The sequence below is a fragment of the Helobdella robusta genome (genome assembly GCF_000326865.2).
Source record: "Helobdella robusta unplaced genomic scaffold HELROscaffold_13, whole genome shotgun sequence".
NCBI lineage: Eukaryota > Metazoa > Annelida > Clitellata > Rhynchobdellida > Glossiphoniidae > Helobdella > Helobdella robusta.
Genome location: NW_008703718.1, coordinates 3252853 through 3274144, shown reverse-complemented (window position 1 = coordinate 3274144; position 21292 = coordinate 3252853). Strand labels below are relative to the sequence as shown.

The 21292-nt window shown below is 31.0% G+C and overlaps 5 protein-coding genes across 5 annotated transcripts; 3 read left to right on the top strand and 2 right to left on the bottom strand.

Moving 5' to 3' along the window:
- Positions 1-1881: 1881 nt before the first annotated feature.
- On the bottom strand, positions 1882-3517 carry HELRODRAFT_156470 (hypothetical protein; the record flags this gene model as incomplete). Its single annotated transcript, XM_009014343.1, has 7 exons — positions 1882-1957; positions 2188-2257; positions 2339-2462; positions 2623-2721; positions 3151-3258; positions 3329-3415; positions 3515-3517. The coding sequence occupies 7 exons, from the start codon at positions 3515-3517 to the stop codon at positions 1882-1884; spliced, it is 567 nt and encodes a 188-aa protein (XP_009012591.1).
- A 1477-nt stretch (positions 3518-4994) lies between these two features.
- Positions 4995-6221, bottom strand: HELRODRAFT_168490 (hypothetical protein; the record flags this gene model as incomplete). The annotated part of the gene is made up of 1 exon (XM_009014342.1): positions 4995-6221. The coding sequence occupies one exon, from the start codon at positions 6219-6221 to the stop codon at positions 4995-4997; it is 1227 nt and encodes a 408-aa protein (XP_009012590.1).
- A 3395-nt stretch (positions 6222-9616) lies between these two features.
- Positions 9617-11549, top strand: HELRODRAFT_73359 (hypothetical protein; the record flags this gene model as incomplete). Its single annotated transcript, XM_009014341.1, has 5 exons — positions 9617-9809; positions 9996-10132; positions 10269-10462; positions 10759-11032; positions 11313-11549. The coding sequence occupies 5 exons, from the start codon at positions 9617-9619 to the stop codon at positions 11547-11549; spliced, it is 1035 nt and encodes a 344-aa protein (XP_009012589.1).
- Positions 11550-14879: 3330 nt separating this feature from the next.
- HELRODRAFT_168488 (hypothetical protein) lies at positions 14880-17683 on the top strand (the record flags this gene model as incomplete). Its single annotated transcript, XM_009014340.1, has 7 exons — positions 14880-15041; positions 16149-16280; positions 16351-16480; positions 16543-16734; positions 16863-17178; positions 17239-17394; positions 17464-17683. 7 exons carry the CDS (start codon positions 14880-14882, stop codon positions 17681-17683), a joined length of 1308 nt encoding a protein of 435 aa, XP_009012588.1.
- A 1046-nt stretch (positions 17684-18729) lies between these two features.
- HELRODRAFT_168487 (hypothetical protein) lies at positions 18730-20940 on the top strand (the record flags this gene model as incomplete). Its single annotated transcript, XM_009014339.1, has 7 exons — positions 18730-18891; positions 19314-19445; positions 19547-19676; positions 19746-19937; positions 20049-20364; positions 20438-20593; positions 20721-20940. 7 exons carry the CDS (start codon positions 18730-18732, stop codon positions 20938-20940), a joined length of 1308 nt encoding a protein of 435 aa, XP_009012587.1.
- Positions 20941-21292: the final 352 nt, after the last annotated feature.

Below are 21292 nucleotides of genomic sequence, written 5' to 3'. Positions count from 1 at the left end.
CCTTATCTTCTTTTTTTATTAAAGTTTTGAATTTTTTTTTTTTTGTTTTTTAAACTTTAAAATATTATTTTTTAGAATTAGAAATCGTGTCAATAGATTTTTACATTATTCATTATTTTCTCTCTCTCTCTCTCTCTCTATATATATATATATATATATATATATATATTTCATAATGTATATAATTATTATAATACGTTTTAAACCTTCTAATTTATATATACATGAAATGTTCTCTATGTTTTAAATATATACATATGTTGTTTGGTTGTTTGATAATTTATAATGTATAAAGGAACTGCGCTCAAATTTGGATTTTATTTAATTTTGATTGAATAGTTTTTTATTAAATAATTTTATTTAGCGAATTCTTTTGTCCTGAAATCATTTTTAATATTTTATATGCATCATAAGGGAGTCTTCATTTCAAATGTAACTTGTTTATTAGCGTTGTATGTTAATTAATTCTTCATTGTTGTTATTAATTAATGTTGTAGCCGTTGATTGCACGCCAGACGCTGGCCTGGTATGCATTGCATTATGTTACTTATTTTCTGATTCCTATGAACGTTTGAAATGTGAAATGCGAGTCGCGTGAAATGCATATGTCTACTACCACTACTACTACAACTACTACTGGTTGTTTCATCTTCTTTGAAATAGTTCATTACAATTTAATGTACAGTATCATAACGGTTTTTCATTATTGTTATTATTAGTTTAAATGTACAAAATCATCGTTTTCTATTATTAAAAATAACTGAAGTGTCGTCGCGCAATTCTAAGCAAATTAATTTGTCTTTTCATCTTCAATTTTCATTTTTTTTTAAAGAGTAATGGACAGTTCCTAGCGTCAATGTTTTCTTACATTCATAGAAGTCGATTTTATTTAAAAATGACTTTTAAAGATTTTTTTCAGGTTTTGCTCTTCAACTGGAAACAATTTTTACGTAATGGTAGAATTATTTATGTAACGTATTGTACCATATATAAATTCACATACGGTGTGTACATTATCGCTTATAAGAGCGTATCTAAGCCGCACGTTACTATTATTCAAATGTTCATTTGTTTGCTCTTTCTCACAGAAGTTTCTATCAGTTTATTTTATTTTCATTAAATTCGTTTTATATATTTCATTTATTTTTCATTTTTTTAAATTTCAATTTGCTGGTTATGAGGGCTTATTTTCATGCGAGAAACTGAATGAGTAATGTTCTTCAATTAAGACTGTTACCACCTTATTTTCAAATAAATTATATCTACCAATGCTTTATGATGTTTGGATACACACGAAATGTGATGCCCCAGGTGCTAATAAAACTGGATTAACGAGATGTAAGCAATTTTCGATTTCTATAAATTTTAACAGCCCTGATGCTTAATCGACAGAATAAGTTTTGCTTATTATAGTAAAATAACGTTTCACCTGGGTCGTCCTTCCACTAACTTTTCAGACTTAACGTCCTTTTTCACTCGTTTAAAAGTACCAAACACATACTTGTACGCGGAATTGCACACAACTCGAGTGATGGGCAATGACCTCTGCAATTAAGCTAAAAATGTACATGCAAGACCGTGCCTGTTTAAGCTCATTTTTCGTTAAAACCGGTACCTTTAATAGATCGATTTTCCCTGACATCCAGAAAACACGAGCTGCCAAAACAAAACACAATTCGAACAAAACGCCTAGTCAGTTTGAAATAAAGTTTTACGATTTGTTGCAAACTTAAGATGTAGTCAGAGGTACACCCACGCTAAACGATTTTACTGTTTAGTAAAATTTAAGAAAAAAAGACAAAATCAAGGATTGTTTCAGTTTATTTTCAATGTTTTTCCACATTACTGAAACAATTAATAACAGTTGTTATAGACAGTGTTCTAGTTCTTGTATCCTCTGCTCTTTCTGCGACCACGAGCTCTTTCAAATTTTCTTCCCTTAGCTCTGACATAAGGCCTAGAAATGAAAATTAAACATGTAGTCATTTCAGTATATTTACGAATGAATTTTGTCCAACAAAAGATATGATTTAAATTTTTTATAGCAGGATAAATAAAAGTGTATGTAAGTAAAATGAGCATCTATTTCAGTGTGAATGATTAACTCTAATATAAGGTATAAATTGTTTTGAAAGATCAATTTAAAAGCATGTACAGCCAGATAGGAGAAAAAGTGTTAATGATTACTTGGTGTGGCTGTGTGGCACTCCAGGAGCCAATCCAAAGTGTCTGTAAGCTTTCCTTGCCTTTCTTTGACCTATATATGATATAGTAAAAGTTTGACAAATGAAAAATATAAAGTGTTAATCATAATGTAACATTTGTAAACGTGTCCCACCTTGCAAAAGAACAGTATTTTCTCCTTTTGGAGCCTTCAATGCTAATTGATCAAATGTAAGGATCTCACCGCCGGCTTTCAAGATTCTAGTACGGGCTGTGTCAGTGACACGAAGTGCAACTAACTGAATGCATAAAAAATTTTATTTAGAAACAAACCAAAAAAGTTTTTCAGACATGTACATAAAAACAAATGAAAATTACAAATAATGAAATATTGCAGAAATGCCAAATAAACAACATTTAAACTTAATTCACCATAAAACATATATAAAAAATTCTTACCTTCAACTTCGGAACAGTGTACAATCTCTCGTCATCTGTAACAGTGCCAACAACTACAGCCAACTTATTTTCACGGCCTTGTTTTTTCATGTGACGTGACTGCAACCATAAAATGTTGAAATTAAAATATTTCATGCTCTAATTTTAATAGATGTTTTCTATAAAAATTGGAGATTAGCCATTTTAATAAGCATGTCAGTTGTGAACCACATGTATATTGTATTATATATTAAATTAGAATTTAATTATATCTTAAAAATAAAACCCCTAGTGGCCTAGTTCCTGATATATAACTAATTAAGAATTAAGATCAACCACCAATCCAAAATAATCTGAACAAGTATCCAGATTATTAAATGATGTTAGATTAGAATTAAATTTTAAATATAAAAACCCTAATTCCTAATATATAACTAATTAAGTTTAAGATCAACCACAATATTCAGATTATTAAATAAAGTGACAAGAAAAAAAAGTACAAGAGTTTTCTAGCTTTGTTAGCAAGCATATCGAAACAGTAAATATTACCAATCTTGACAGAGAGAGAGGTGGCTTGTTGGTGCGACTCATGATCAGACGCTTGAAGACAATTTGATTGAATTTGGCATTTGTCCTTCTTGCCAAAAATTTGTACAACTGGATGAAAAACGAACAGTTATTTTACAAATATGCTATTTTACGTTAGAATTAAATGTGTAAAAAATACCTTGACTAAAAGTCTCAAGTAAATATCGTCAGTCTTGGGTTCCTTACGGTGAACCTTCCTGTCATGTTTGTGACAAATGTCGATACCCTAAAAAAAGAAAAAAAACAAAATGTGTTAATTTTTGGCAATTAAATTATTAAATTATGTCAGATGGAAAAAGATTGAATAATAAAGGCCTGAACTCACCATTGCTGATGATTACCGAAAAAGGAAGCTGATGGTAAACATGCGCAAGAATATTAAAACAAAGATAGAAAATAAATAAAAATATATTGAATAATTAATTCTATGAATATACTTATTCTACGTGTTTAATTAATATATAAAGAAAGTTCTATATTTATGATTGATTTTAAAATGTATGTAATATTAATACGCTTGTTTTGCAATGTTTTAACATGCAACGGTATATTTTGCACATTATTGCTTAACTAAGGCAAATAAAATTCTTCTAAGTGCCCAGGTCCGCGATAGTCTTCTCATTTTCACTTCTTAATTCCCGTTATGCTAATTCTACTTTAAATTCTTCTGATTCTTCTCTCAGCTCAAGAACTCATCTTATAAATTTACTCTTAAAGCAGATTATTCACCAGCACTAAATTACACATAGGAGCTGATCTTTACTAATTAATCTAACGATATATCTGGATGAGTTTGAGTAGTTGTATTGTTTTAACTGTGCCAACTGTAATGGATCTGTGCAGTCATGCTGCAAAATTCGTAATAGATGGTTAGGAAGTTGGAGTGTCAATCCTTCCAAAAGGACATAAATTGGTAGAAAAACTCCATTAGGCCAATTTTTTAGTTGATATATATATATATATATATATTAAAATTGGTAAACTGGCTAAGGGATTTATTTTATTAATAGCCACAAAAATTAAAACTGTTTTAACCAGTTTTTTCAATCAAATTCCCCCAATAACTCAAAGAACTCCCACTTCAGTAGACGCCTCTGTTACGAAGGGTAGGAAATGACAGGGGAATTGCGCTATAAAAAAAAGTTACGTCATATGCTTATATTGAAAATGTTTAGTTAATTGATTATTTTATTGATTAAAAATTTTCAGTTCAATAAATTTCGCGGTGATTGTTTCGATCTTTATATAATGCAATCAATGGTAATCTGTCTATTAGAAAACCACAATTTCTGACAAAAAAAAAAATTAAAACGAACACCTTCTAAAAGGCGCATATGTAAGCATGGAATTTTTGTCTAGGATGCAGTAAAAGATAGCAGTTCAACCTAAACATTGAACCAAGGCTCAAAAACTTAACCATGACATGGAAGCACTCACTTCATTTTATAATCACATGTGATAAATATAATGCTAGCGGAGTGTCAAAATAGCTTTCGCTTCAAAGAAAGCTAGTAATGGAAAGAGTACAGAAGAGTTATTCACGTTTACGTAAATACCATGACAGTAAGTTACTGCTATAAATTATTTGCCTTCCTGATATAAACTTATACATAATCATGATATTATATCATTTTAAAGATTATGTGTAACAATATTATTATATAATAACATAAATTAAACGTTTGCCACATTTTGCGCTGTTATTCTGCGATTCTCTGAAAATTCAAATGCCATATTTCCGTCTTTGCACAAACACGCTGTTATGAAAACCACTTTAAATTTAAAAAATATGAAAATCATGCACATCAAAAATTAGTAGAATGTTCTGATTCTAAAGTAACAGCAAGAAATAAAATTCCGACGACATTGTCAATAAAATATCCATTTGAGAGTATTCCACTGGTGACACCAACACAAAAATATAAAAGCAGTCCTAATATTGTTAATGAGACTTTTTCAAGAATACTGATGTTATTTTTGGAAGCAAGCAAATAATAAAAACACAACATGCACAAACAGCATAGCCACGTGTCTGTTTTAAACGCTCGATTTTTTTGTTGAACTTCTTTAACAAGTGTCATGACGGTTCTTTCAGCGAGATAGCTCAAGCAGTGACATGTCATTGTGAGAAAAAAACTACTCCAACCATTTTCTTCATTAGGCAAGATGTTTCTGTCACTACGTTCGCAGTCATTATTCTTATCATCGTCATCCTCATTATCGGACATCCTAGTTTCCAAGTCAAATTTTTTTTTCTTCCTATTTTTATACAAATAAATGTTTGAATCTCCTACATCAATGGCTTCATAAAGGAACAAAACTACATAAACTGTGAGGAAGCCAGGAATGGGATATCTATTCAGTGACCAATCCCACTGTTGTGTTTCCAGGTGTACAAACTGCCAATTGACTGAAACCACAAAACCACACAAACAGAGCAGCCAGGCTTGTTTTGCTTGAGTCATCGTTGGCATTAGTCCAAATAAGAAAGCAACTATGAAAACTACCATAGCCCATTGTTTGTTTATTTTTGCTCTATCAGGATTAATGCTATAAAAAATATACAACAATGAAGTTATTGACATGCAACATACGGCAAAAGCAAAAGCAACTACAAGAACAGATCGAGGAGGAAACTTGCGAAATATGATGCAGAACATGCACATAACAGTCCCCGCTATCACAGGTATATGTAAAAACTCAAAATTTGCCAACCAAAGCACGAATGAGTTTTTAGACGTATGAGTTTGTATAATAAATTCGTCATTGACAACATTACCAAAGAATCCCGCCAAGAATCCAGTTATGATTCCACGTATCATGCAGTTTGTTTTTCTATCATTGATTATTAAACACTTTTCTAATGAAATTAGTAGAATCAAAAGTACTGGTGTAATGGTGAAGACCATCGGCAATTTGAATTCATCAAGAAGTCTAGCGAATGTCGCGATAGTAGCCAGGCAACACAGCAGTTGCAAGATGAAGAAGATCAACCTTAAGCATATATCAAATCTTCTGTTCGAAAAATTCATTTCAGTGTCTTCTTTGCTGTCTTCTGTTTCAGATTGTAGAAACAACATGAAAATTATTTCAATCACTAAATAAAGGCGATGACGTGAACCCCAAAAAGCAACTTAATTTGCCTAATCAAACGATCAGCCAAAACTTATATTGTTGAAAAGTAAACACAATAAAGGTAATTGGGGTGTGTTTTTCTAATGCTTTTATTCACATTCACCTGGATGCAGTTAAACAATATTTAGAAATGTTACTATTTTCAACAGCATGCAAATTCAAATTGTTATGTAATTATAGTCGTTAATTGTTTTACTTTTTTTTGTTTACAAGAGTACACTTATCTAACGAAATTATTTAATCAAATATTCTGGTCAAATACTTTATTTCTATTCAGAATGATAGTTCAATATTTTTAAATTTTTAATTAAAATTTTATTTTTACTTATTCCTTTTAATTTGTTAGTTTAATTAGGACTTATTGTCTAAACAAAGACTATGACCTTGTTAAATTCACATTTACAATGTAGTAAATTTAAAAACTTCTATACCCAAATATGTGGAGTACCAATATATTCTATATATATATATATATATATATATATATATATATATATATATATATATATATATACTAGGTTACCCGGCAGACTTCATACTGCCTCGATCGATAAATAAGTCCTAAACTTTTGTATAAAATAATTTTAAAACAAAGAAAACGAATCCGCATTTAATAAAAAGCATATTGTTAATGATGCATGAAATTTTATTATTATTTTCTATACATCATGTTGCTTAATTACAAACAAGTTTTCTAGGTGACCCGGCAGACTCATTTTCTGCGAATAAGCTCCATTTCATTATGTCGTGCTTGCTGTTATGTTTGATGTGCACAAATTCGTTGCATTCTAAGCCTATCTACTTCATTATCACTCGCTATATAACGCGATTCTGACATAGGAAAACGACTGTTTTCTTGATCTGTCTCTCTCTGGTCATCAGTGTGGTTAGCACGTGAGGTTGCCCATTGCACATTTGATTGACTGCAACTACCCAAGTCAGGTCGTCTTCTCGGCATCGTAAATTGTAAATAATCAAAGTTAGAAAATTTCTCGCTCACTCAGCAGTAAAGTATCACAATCACAAAATATCCAAAAAAGAGCACATTACTCTGAATGTCACTATCACAAAAGATCAACACAGTAAAGAAAATTCTCGCGCACTCATAAATAGCGTAACAAAACATCGAATATCGTAATACATTTTTGGTGTTCTTAAGTGCGACAGGATGGATTGAAATATTAGTTAAACTTTATTGAACTTCAATAAAGTTCAAATTGACTAAATTTAATTTAGAAAACGTTTATATGGGAAAAAAGGGCTGTTTTTAAAGTTTTCCCGGCAATTATTCAAATTTTTCTCATTTTTTAAACCTTCCCTAGACCTCCACAAACATTTAAAGACCAAGATAAGATAAATCCGTTCAGCCGTTCTCGAATTTTAGCGAGACTAACGAACAGCAATTGATAGATTTATGAAGATGTTAAGCTATATGTATATACATATATATATATATATATATATATATATATACATATACATATATATATATACTCATGTTATATATATATATATGTGTGCTGGTAAAAGACCATAATTAATGCAGTAATTTATAAAATCAACCGAATTTCTAGCGTTGGATAGTTTTTGTTATTTCATTTTTCAATAATTTCTAACCATTTCTAACCAGACACATGCGTTTCTCAGCCAGGCTTGCGTTCACTACTATGGCGAGAACATAACTGGCGTGATAAAACATTACAACTGTTTTCATCTTACAAACAACTTAACAACAATTTTATTCCTCATGTGCCTAAGAAGCGCCGAAGAGCGCTAGCTTTCTAGGCACGTACGCAACCATCTAACCTGTTAAAATATGAACTGGCTTTATAGCAATTTTAACGAGTCTTGCTAACCAGTATTATCATAATAATAATAATAAAACGAGAAAATTAAAATAAAAAGATGAGGTGATTCTGTTGTGGTCGCTCTTGATTGCTTTTTTAACGTTCCAACTATATTAACTCTATTGAAAGTAATGCGGTAATAACAGTTAAGTAACGTTCGAGTTGTACTAACTTTTGAACTTGCAGCTGTTAAAACAAGTAGTGACCACCCCATTTTACAAAGCGTATATTTTATGTATCACTATTACTCATTACGTGCGTGTGTTTGTGTGTATATGTGTTGCTAGATCTATATATCTTTGCCATTTATATATTTATGGAATGAATATCGGGAAATTGTTAAGCAGTTTGCCGAATAGATCTTCTTGCTAAAAGTTAATTTAAAGTAACAAAACATTTGTTCAGATTTTCGCGTCTAATTTTTAATTTCGTTTCAATCGAATTTGTATTGAACAGAAATTTTAAGGTTAGATAACTTGGCAAAATCTTATGCCGGTACTGGGAATTAAAAATTGCGCTTATTTAAACAACCTTTTTTAGATTATAACGGGTTATTGTTATTGTTATCCAAATTTACTTTTTTAAATTTATTACAATTTATTTTTAGCTCTTTCTCTACTATTTTTTGGATTACACAGTACCAATCTAACTAAGATTTGGCCGGATAACTTTTATAGATTGTTAATTAATTTCTAATGGTTTATTTTTTCTTCATTATTTAATTTAAAATTTAATTTTTAACTCTTAACTTAATAATTAAATGCTTAACAGTCTTAACTAAGTTAACTTGACCGTTAACTTAGCTCATTTAAAATTTTAATTTTAGCTTAATAAAGTTTAAATTATAAAATTAATTATAAGTTATAAACTATAAAATTAACAGTTAACTGTTCTGGTGTTCTGTCTATTGATTGTTGAAAAAAAAACATTCACCAGCACTTGACTTAAATTAAAAAAACAGAATTGAATTAATTTTTTTATTTTTATTTTTTACATTAACTTTACTTTAGTTTACTTTACCATAATTCATTTGATTATATTTCATTTAAAAATTAATTTCATCATATCTTTGACATTTGGAACAATAAAATGAAACTTATAAAATAATAATATAATTTACAATATAAAATTAAATTAATTTTTAATCAAAAAGATTAAAAAAAGAGTTAAAGGTCAATTACACTCTTCCAAAGTTCAGAGGATTCAGCAAACCGCACAAACCCGCACAAACTTTGTAAATGATTACGTGCTAAACGACGCATCACACACAAAGCATGTGATAAGCAGTGATCTTCTTGTCATATTTGAACCCGATTACTGCGAAACAACACCAGGCAAAAAAAGCATGCTGCCCAAAAAGGAAATGCAAATTAAAACTTTTAAATTAATAATAATTTCTTATTTTTTAAGCATTTCTTGAACTTGACAGATAAAACAAATTCAAGATGGCACATTACAAAGGAGCAGCTAAGGAAGCAGGCCGAGCCATGAATTTAATGAAGAAACGTCAAAAAGAACAGGAGGAATTAGAAATCAGGAAGAAAAAAATTGAAGATGAATTGAAAGTTGGGGCCATCAGCAACAAATTTGCCGTGCACTACGACGCTGTTGAGAACAAACTCAAATCAGATACTATCGGTAACTGTTTGCTCATTTTTAAACTTTCAATGAGACACTTTCTCATATTAGATTAGATTATTAGATGTTCAATATTATTTAATTTTTTTTTGAATTTTTTTTCATTTCTAAATGTCTAATTCTGATCTATTATGATTTCGTTAACAATTATTTATTTATCATTTATTAAATTTTGAAAAAAAACAGGTTTGGTGACATTGAATGAGATGAAAGCCAAACAAGAAGATGTGGTGAAGGAGAGGGAAAGACAAATCGTTGTGGGCACAATTAATTCAAATTCAGCAAAAATTCAATTACAAAATAAACAGAAAGATAAAATTCGGGTAAAGTATTTTTGAGGTTTACACTTGAAATTTTTTTTAAAGTTTTGCTAATTTTTTTTATCTCTGTTTATCTCCACAGGGACCCTTATCGTTTGCAACAGAAGATGATGAGGACGACGACGATGATGAAGATGAGGGTGCTGGGAAAGCTGATGAAAACACACCATCTTTCAATGACCAAAAAATAAAAACCGAAAAGCGAAAGTCGTCAGAAAACGAATCAAGTTCAGATGTTGATGTGGTTAAAAGGTTGAAGATGGTGAAATGTCCCTATGTCGATACGAGTTTTCTACCTGACAGGGAGAGAGAAAAGAGAGAGGCCAGACTGAGGTGCTTCTTTAAATTTATTACCAAGGAAATTAATGCTAGATGAGTGCTTCTTTTTGTATGTTTGTAGGTATACTGATTGCATATTAATTGAGACCACACTTTTTCACTGTTTACATGTTTGCTAGAAATTATTTTTAAATTTAAATTTGAGAATTTTTAGAAGTTATTCAATTCTAAATATGTGTTACATTCATCAATGAGTACATGATAACAGCTGTATCAACTTCTAATGAAAATTTTTGCGGTTTCTAAATAAAAAGAAATTATAAACATTCTTGAAATGTTTCAAATTTCAGAGAGCAGTTAACAGAGGAGTGGACAGAGAAGCAGAAGAGGATAAAGAACGAGGACATTGAGATAACGTACAGTTACTGGGATGGGTCCGGCCACAGACGACAGGTTCTCATGAAGAAAGGCAGCACAATTCAACAGTTTCTACAAAAATGTCTCGAACAGCTGAGGAAAGAATTCAACGAGTTGAAAACGTCATCCGTCGATCGACTGATGTACGTCAAGGAAGATCTCATCATTGCTCATCACTTCTCATTCTATGACTTCATTGTTACGAAGGTTTTTATATGTTACATATTTTGGAAATTTATATTAACTGCTATTTGTTTTTAAAGATTGTACTAGCTGTAAAGAGATTATTGAAAAAAATAATTTAATGGATGTTTAAGTTGTCGTGCACATCATTTCAACATTCAAGATACGGTTACCACTATCATCATTTGACACTTAACTTATGAATATATTGCATTAATTCTGCTTGTTCAAAGTTATAATTTTTGAATTTTAAAATTAGCAACCTATCTAATCGAATAATAACGTGGCATTTTATTTTGAACAGGCCAGGGGGAAGAGTGGTCCACTGTTCAGTTTCGATGTGCACAACGACGTTCGCATGGTGAGTGACGCGACGGTCGAGAAAGACGAATCACACGCCGGCAAGGTCTGCCTTCGAAGTTGGTACGAGAAGAACAAGCACATATTTCCCGCAAGCAGGTGGGAGCCCTATGATCCGGAGAAAAAATGGGATAAATACACCGTATCTGATAAAGAATCGGCTAAAATTATTGTTAAATAGTGTTTCATTGACCGTTGGTTTTTGTTTGTATTAAAATAAAATTTTGTTGATAAAATAAAACAAGTAAAAATAGAGTGTCGTTGATTCCTCTGGTCATAGAAAGAGTGTAATAGGCAGACCTTTAAACCTTCATTTAATTGCCTATGGTAGTTCATTAAAAACTTAAGATCAAAAAAAAATACCTTTGAAATATATATGAATGAGACGGGGATAAATTGAAATTTTCAATTTCAAATCTAATCGTTCGTTGCATCTAACTGATATAAACAGGAATTATTGTGAAAACCTATCTGAGATAATGAAAACGTCATGTAAATTTAAACGGTCGAAGTTGTAGTAAATTCGTCTTATTGGTCGGCCACTTTGTGATAACCATTATCTCCGCTGATTAGTTTATATTCGAAGGAAGTTGAAGAGCTTTACCTTGAGAAAAACTTTCGTGAAAAGAAAAATTTTAAATAATATATTTCATATTTTTATTTTGTATATGGCTGTATCATTTATTTCACGTTCAATCAATCAATCAATCAATTAGCTTATAAAGCGCTATTTCCGCGATGTTCAATGAATTTTGAAAACAGATGGGTCTTGAGATCCGCTCTGAACTTCGCAAGTGATGGAGAAGTAGTCAGAGAAGTAGGTAGAGAGTTCCAGAGAAAAGGACCAGAAAAAGCAGATTTGGCAAAAGAGTGTTTAACACGAGTTAAGAAAAAGCGAGAAGAAGACGATCGTAAACCGGGGCGTTTAGGTTCAATTAATATATCTGATAACGTTGTCAAATTATAGCCGTGTCTTGCCATGTATTTCTTCGTAACGTTCTTTCAATGGCCATAAACTTTTTCTCGATCTTCAAGTGTTCAAGATCTTCTGTAATCTTTCGTAATTTGATATTAAGATGTTCTTCCACGACCCTTTGCATACATTTTTTAAGGAAGCCCGACCATCTTTTATCGGTCTTGCCTTATCATCTCCTTTTTTCAAAATTAAATTTTATTTTTTCAAAATTACATTTTTATTTTTTGTGGGTCTATTTTCACCAGCTACCAGTTTTACTCTTGCCTACTTCTGTTTCAGAGCTCTTCTGAATCCAAACTAGACCATAGAGTTTGAGATATATATACCTCAGAGGTTATGAATTAAATGCTTTCCTAAACCAGTGCGTCTTCAGTTCCTGTTTGAATTTTTTTACTGAAACAATTTGTCTCAAATGCAATGGTGCACTGGTTCAGGAAAGCATTTAATTCATAACCTCTGAGGAATGTCTAAGAGAAAATAGTAAAAATACACTCTTCGTTATTGTAATCAAACATATAAAAATTTAATCGTATATTGTCTTATTGCAATTGTATTATTACAGTTCAACTATATTTGGCATTTAAACTGTAGAAAAAAGTTGTATTGTAGTTTATTTTAACCAGAAACATGGCTTCGAGTGTTTAATTATTTTTCATCTTATTCATTTTTTGTTGAAACCCCGCAGAACTACTTGAAAGAAATTTTGGCTTACTTGTTTGATTTTGATGATGTTGGTACTGTTTAAAACACAACAGTGAATACACATTTATGCGAAAGAAGTTTTGCGATGGTTGATGATTTATATATGCATTATGCATTCAATTAGTTGTGAAACATTTACTGTGATACACACCATGAGCCAGAGAGGGAGAGAGAGAGAGATGGAGAGAGATATAGAGAAGATACGAATAAATAGAAATGAATAAGAAAAAAAGTAAAACATATTAAAATACTTATATAGTTACTTTTGACTCATATAAAAATATTTTTTTAAAAAAGCTTATATTATTTATATATATATATATATATATATATATTATATATATATATATATATATATATATATATATACTTCCACGTAAATGAATGACATTTACATATATGTGTGAGTGTTAGTTGTTTATTGTTGGTAGATGTATGCCATTTAAACACGTCCATTCTTCTTCACACACACGCGTACGTCATGCATTTATGATATATGTGAACAGAACTAACATGTTTTATTATTATTATTCTTATTACTTATCAGCGTGTATATTACTATTTGTCTTTGAGGTGCAGCATAAATATTACAAACAGATTTTTGGAAATAAATATATAATTAAATTGGGATCAAACTCCATATCCTAACATTTGAAGCTTGAAAAACATCTTGTTCAAATGTTAAAATTAGTGAGAGTGGCGTGTTGAGCTAGTTAAAAATAAACAGGGTCACCAAAAAAAAGTTCAATTTTAAGATTGCTGAATGCGTGTTGTGTGATTATTTAATCTACCTGGAACTTTTTTCGAAAAGATCTAAAAGTCTTGGTTCTGCCGGATTATTTTTTCAAATTTATATGTCTGTGTGTGTGTGTGTTGGAGCGTAAGAAAAGTATTCATTTATATGTTAAAAAATGAATGAATGAATGAATGAATGAATGAATGAATGAATGAATGAATGAATGAATGAACGAATGGATATAAGTATGTATTTGTTTTTCTACTTCAGTTGTGATCAACAACGTTATTTAACTAAAAGCAAAAGTGCAAAAACTTACGATTTAGTTTATATAATAAAGTTCACATAGTTTTGTGTTATCTGGTGCTGATGTCTAGTGTTCTGTGTTCTGAGAAGTCTGCAACGTTTTAAGATTAAGACATTCAAACAATCTTCAACACAGTAAGTGTGGGGTTTTTTAATTATTGTAAATTGTAATAGATTGTAATGTTGCTGAAAATTTTCAAACTTTTCAGTTACATCAAACATTTTTTCGTTATCATTGAATTAAATACACTTTTTATTCAATAAATACCTAAACCAAGCATGTGTAATAAATAAAATAGTGAATAGAATACAATAAAATTATATTTGCCCAGCCTTACCAGCAAAACTCTTGAAAATATAAGTATGCGTCAGTCATGTTGTATGTCTGCATGTAGTTTTATACCACATGTATGCACATCTTCGTGTGCGTATGTACGTATGTATGTCTGCATGCATGCGTATATGCACGCACACACATGCATGTATCAAGTGCGCTATGGGGTACATACGTATTTACATACAAACATGTATGTGCGTACATGTATGTATGAACCATGGTACGATCTACGGTGAAGATTGTTTTCTAAGATATCAACACTGAAGTATTTAATAAATGAGATAGTTGAAGTATTATTTGTTATAAAAAGGAGAATTAGTACTGCTTTTACTATTATAACTAGTGGAAATTGAAATATTGGTTACACTGTTCCCTGTTGTACATTGTTATTTATTAACTTATGCAGGCAGTTTAAAAAATTCTGAAATTAATAAAAACGGCTGTTTGTGCAACAATGCATCGAATATATGTCTACATTCGGTTGGCTCTCTATGCTTCTTGGTTGACTATCAACCTAATCTTCAAAGTGCTTCAGTGGATTTTTTGGGAATGCACTGGAGTTGCGTCAGCTTTGAGGCAAGCTACCAAAAATCCCTGGAACAATAAGGCTGTACAGGTCGGATTTTATTTTCGATGGTTATGATGAAGTTGAAATTGAAAAGTGATTAAATTTGGAAAAATTAGTAAAATTACCGATATGTTTTTATCGTATGTGATTGGAAATGTGGACTACTACGATTCAAATTGAAAATAAATGTAGGCCAGGTTTGAGATGAAAATGTTCACGACTGTTGCACACAAGCGAGTTCCAAAAACTTCATGCTTCCATTTTAAAAGTAGTGAGAACAACATTTTAACAGATCGGGAACATTTTTTTGAATTTCTATCAATGAAGTATTCGGGTGATATGCTTTACACTTGAGTATGCAACATCCGATCCACTTTTTTAAAACTGACCAATGTAAATTGGTTAAAGTATAACATCATCACAAATATAGCTGCCTGATTCCTAATTTTACAATTTAACGGCGAGTCTGTTCATTGAATTATTAAAATGAGTCAGTCATAGCATGAATCTTACCCTACATCTAATGATTTTTTTTTAAATAGTTGCATTGAATTTTTGCATGGCTGCACTCGACATTCTACGATCAATTTCTTTATAACGTAATCACAAACTTTATAATATCTTTTAATTGCTGATAAAATAACCAAAGATTAATACTTAATCATTTACAAACCTATCAAACAGAATTTCGCTTATATAAAAACGATATATATATATATATATATATATATATAAAACTGTGTCAATATAATACAATTTTGCACTAATATAAAAATTTCGAGTGTGAACTGTAGCACCATACAACCAAACCTGATATCAAACACAACCGTAAATTTTCAATAAATGCATTACACACTACCACACGCGCCGGAATCTCAAAAAGAAATTTGATTCATCAAATTTCAGGTAAAAATTGATTTATTTTATTCTGGCATGACTTTTCAAACTATTTCTTAGATTTATTAAGTGAAACATTTGATGATACTTAATTGCCCATTTAACAAACATCCATGAAATGTTTTGACGTGTTTGCAAGTTGGCTACGATGAATAGAACTGGCAAACTTTTAATATTTTTGTTTGAAAAAATTTGCACACAATTTGCTTTAATTTATGTTTTCAATCAAATTAATTTTTAATATTTTAATTTAATTAGGTACTTAAAATCAGAAGCAGGTTCAAATTATGTGACTACACATTTCCAGCATCTTTCTGGGACTTCCTTACCACTCACGAACGTTTTGAACCATTGGAATATGTCCTTCAGGATCACATCACGCTCTACGTCGTACGTTTCTAGTTCACATGGAGATACATCTATTTGGAAAATTTTTAAATGCATTTATTTTCTGACGCAGGTTAATCACGATGAAGCAATATTCGTAGAGACCAAACCAGGTGTGAAAGTGTGGGACACTAAAATCCATTCCCCGTTTATGATGAACGCTCAATTTATTAATGCAGTCAAAATATTAAAAATTTCGACAGGTTGTAATAAAAAAAGCTTCTTTAGAAAGATATATTATTAACATGTTCATTTTACTTTTCAGTCTGCTTACATGCTTTGGCCGAAAAAATTGGTGATCCCAAAGGGGAATTAATTTTATTGAACAATTGTTCGAGATGCGGATCAACTTTATTAACTCAAATGTTCAACTTTACTGATAAAATTTTGGCATTTGGTGAACCAAATTGCTTAAATTTTCTTTCAAAAGCCGCTGATTATCTTGGCGTAGAAAGTTGTAAGAACTTAAAAGTTTTCTAAATTTGCATTATTCTGCTGAATTACCATTAAAGTTTATAAAATGAATTTTTTTTTCTTAAATTCATAAAATTTACAATAACATCCTGTATAAAATTTATTACTCAGCCGAAAACTTGGAGTTCGAACGACTGGCGAGGAACACAATTCGACTTCTGTGCAAACGTACGCAAGCTGGAAATGAAATTGCTTACGTCATCAAAGTCTGCTCTCCATGCTTAGGAGCTACGCCACTTTTAGTTAAACTCTTTCCCAATGCAAAGCCTCTCTTCCTCTACCGAGACCCAGTAAAAGTTTCGCAATCGATATACCGTATGTCATGTTCTCTCTATTCAATTAGGCTGTTTTACGTTTTTGGAAAAGGATCAGCGTTCAAATTTAGCAAGATGATGGGTTTTGTTGGATTTCCAGAATCCTATTACAAGTTTAACATTTCAAACGTTTACTTAATACATTTTGGAAACTTTTAACAAAATTATTACAGACTTTGCATGTATCACGATCTAACAATGGGAGTTGGTTTTTGGTACGCTCTAACCCGGCAGTATCTGAAATGTGTTGAAGTTGTCAAGAACTTCCCAGCTCTCAGATATGAGGATATTGTTAAAAACACTGCAAAGTCTCTTGAAATAATTTTTAGGTAACATAAGTTATTTTTATCTCACATTTATTTGAAAAGTTATACATAATTAACATCTATCAAAAACAGGCACTGCAATTTACCGCTGGAACTCATTCCAAAAGCATTAGAAGCTCTGGGCTGCGATTCTCAGAAAGGTACAGCATTAGCATCGGATGTGTTGAACAAATTTCCTTTGCTGCCGTACGAAGGTGCGGCCAAGTTGGAATGCGAAAAACTTGCCAAGGACATGGGATTTCCCGACCCATCCAAAACGTACATAGTTGAAAATACCATTACTCACTCTTAATTATGTTATTTGTTATGTTATTAATGTTGTTTAAAATATTTCAATTGTCTATGTTTGAAAATATCTAAAACCCATTTGAAAAATTTATTTTTTTACGTTGTTAGCGTAAATGTATGAACATCATTTTATTTGTTGGAAATTATATGAGAACGTTTAAAAATTTAGATTCAATAAATCTAGTGTTGCAGTTCGTTATTTCAGTAAATTTTATTAAATAAAATTCATCAAAAAGATGCAAATAAATAAATTAAAAATATGGTGCAATGCAAAAACGCTGGTGCAATGCAAAAACGCAATTAATATAATTATTATTTAATATTACTAATGTATATAATAATATATTAATTAATTATATATATATATTGTGTGTGTGCGTGTGTGTGTGCGTGTGTGTGTGTGGAGTTATGGGGATAAGGCGCCATTAATTAAAAAATGCAAACGAAACATGTTTGATCTCTTTGAAGTGGCTGATGTTTGAAGCTCGAGTTAGTGTGGATCGGTTGTTTGGATCGATTTATTTTTCTAAATGTACAAAATCCAAAACCTGAAGCTGCTCTCTTTCCGAGACGACACGAGATGATATTCAAGATGGTTTGAATGTTGTTAGAAGATTGATACTGTTGAAGAATTATAGTTATCTGCAATTGTCAAATTGAAGTCAATGTAATAATAACAAGCAGGCACTATTTAAATGTCTCTTAAAAGTATCAGATTCTTTAATAGAATTTTTTTACAAACCTGGCTCATTGATTACATTTTAATGTTACACACTTGTGAATGAAGATTTGTTTATAAAGTTATCTTTACTAACGTTGTTAATCGTGTTCACTATAAACATGTGCTGTGCAGTGCGCTGTCAAATGTAAAACTTTACTCAAGCCTGCTTTGCATATCAAAAGATTTGTATCAAACGAAAACATAATGTTATATATTCTAATTTAGAACCGTCTGCTTGTTTTTTCATTGTTGTCGTCAGTTGAAATTAACAAATAAATTCCAACGGATTTAAATTGTTTGTGCCTAAATAAACGAATTGAATAACCAAAATGCATTGGATCTTCGTTTACACGAAGCTGGCTCGATATGCGCTGTGGTTAACGGCCAACCTGATCTTCAAAGTACTTCAATGGATGGTTTGGGAATGCACTGGAGTGGCATCTACTTTGAGACAGGCAACCAAAAATCCAAGGAATAAAAAAGCTGTACAGGTCAAATCTTCTTCTGACAACTTTATTTAGTATTCATGGTACAGCTTAATATTGTAAATATACATCATTACACATTCCAAGCTGTCTATTCGTAGCCTTAAACTTTGCTGATGCTAAAAATTTACTATATATCTAAAAACCATGTTGATGACTGTGTTATATAATCTAAATATTTTGCAACGAACGCTTTTTCTGCCACCCGCTTTGTTAAAGCGCAACAAATTTATCCTATTATAATTCACAAAGGAATTTATAAAGTTCAAGTTTTTGTGGGCAGTCATTTATCTTTAAATATTCCCAGCTGGGCATAAAAATTCATTTGCATTAATCAAAAAACCCTAAAAAAATATGTAATTGAAGGAGATCCATTGAAATTTCCAGATAAAAAATGTCACACAACATGATTATATTTTGTTTACCAGAAGCTGAGAGTTCGTAGCAAATTCAAATTTTGCGAGTATTTATTTCCCGCTTCCTTCTGGGACTTCCTTACGACCCACGAACGATTTGAACCTCCGGAGTACGTTTTGCAAGACCACATTACACTCTACTCTGTCAGTTGTTCGATTGTTTCTTCTTCATAGCATTTCAACATTTCAAAGTATCTTGAAAAAATTTTTTTTTTATAAATTATCTTGAATTTTTGGCTTGCCAGGTCACTCACGCTGAAGCAATATTTGTTGAAACCAAACCTGGCGTAAAAGTATGGGACACCAAAGTATATCCGCCATTTTTCATGGCTGCTCAATTTTTCAATGTAGTAAATGTTTTGAGAATGCCAATAGGTTCTCATTTTTTTGACTAAATGTTTCAAATTAAAAAAAATATATATATAAAATTTTTTATTTGCAAAGATTGTTTGCATAAGTTGGCCGAAAAAATTGGGGATCCTATGGGAGAATTGATATTGCTAGCTAACTGTGCTAGATGCGGATCAACCCTGTTAACTCAAATGTTTCATTTTAATGAAAAAATTATATCATTCAGTGAACCGAACTGTTTGAATTTTCTCTCAAGAGCAGCTGATTATCTGGGCGTAGAAAATGGTGAGAGTTTAGTTTGGTGATCTTATAAAAATAATTTAAAAAATAATTAATTCAAATTTATTTATCATTTTTTTCGATGAATTTAAATCGATAAAATATTTTCCAATTTAGCCCATAACGTTGAGTTCGAACGACTGACGAGGAACACTATACGAATTTTGTGCAAACGAACGCAGTCTGGCAATGAAATAGCTTATGCCATCAAAGTGTGCTCGCCGTGCTTAATAGCTATCCCTTTTATAAACAAACTTTTTTCAAATGCAAAATCGATGTTTCTCTATCGAAATCCCATAAAAGTATCCCAATCCATTTACCGCCTATCTTGTAACGTCTATTCAATCGGATTGATATTCCACGCTGGGAAAGGATCAAGAATGAGAATGGGTAAAATAATGGGTTTCATTGGACTGCCTGAATCTTACTACAGGTACTCTTACTTTATTTTTGTTTGAAACTTTATATATAAAACTTTATATTTTTTTTTATCGAACTTTTAAAAGACATTGTTTGAACCACGACTTCGCCGTGGGAGTTGGTGTTTGGTACGCAATAACTCGACAGTATTTCGACTGCTTGAAAGAATTTAAAAACTTTCCCGCTATCAAATATGTAGACATTGTTAAACATCCAGCAAAATCTCTTGAAATAATATTCAAGTATACTAACTTAACTATCAGATTTTTTGAATTGATAAATTTTCAAGATGTGTAAATCTTATTTAAAATTTAATATTTATTTTAAAAAAGGTTAACTTGCACGAAAGATTGCCCAAACAAATTACAGGCACTGCGGTTTACCAACAGACCTTATACCGAAAGCATTGGAAGCCTTAAAACACGATTCTCAGAAAGGTACACCAGCGGCGTCTGACGTGTTGAACAAATTCCCTCTACTAGTTTATGAAGGCGAGGCTAAAATTGAATGCGAAAATCTGGCAAAAAATTTTGGGTTTCCAGATCCAACTGAAGAATATATAATCGAGAACACGATAACGAAAATGTAGCTCCAGTTTATTAATTTTGCCCCATTAACGACTTTTAAATATGCGTTTAAAACGACTAAACTCGATTAATCGAATAATTTTTTCATTAAAATGAAAAAATGGAAGCAAGCCGTTTAACTGAATGTAGGAACGCAATGATATTTACCTGGAAGATGAACATAAATATCAATTTTACTCTCAAAATGGTATATAATTTATTTTAACATGTTTATAGCTGGGTGAATTTTATTTTTCTTATTATTATATTATTATATGTATTTAATGGCGATAATATTGTTTAACGAAGTGTAGTTTTATGTCTGCTTTTGAATTAAAATTTCACGCAGCAGTGAACAATAATCGTTACTCGTTC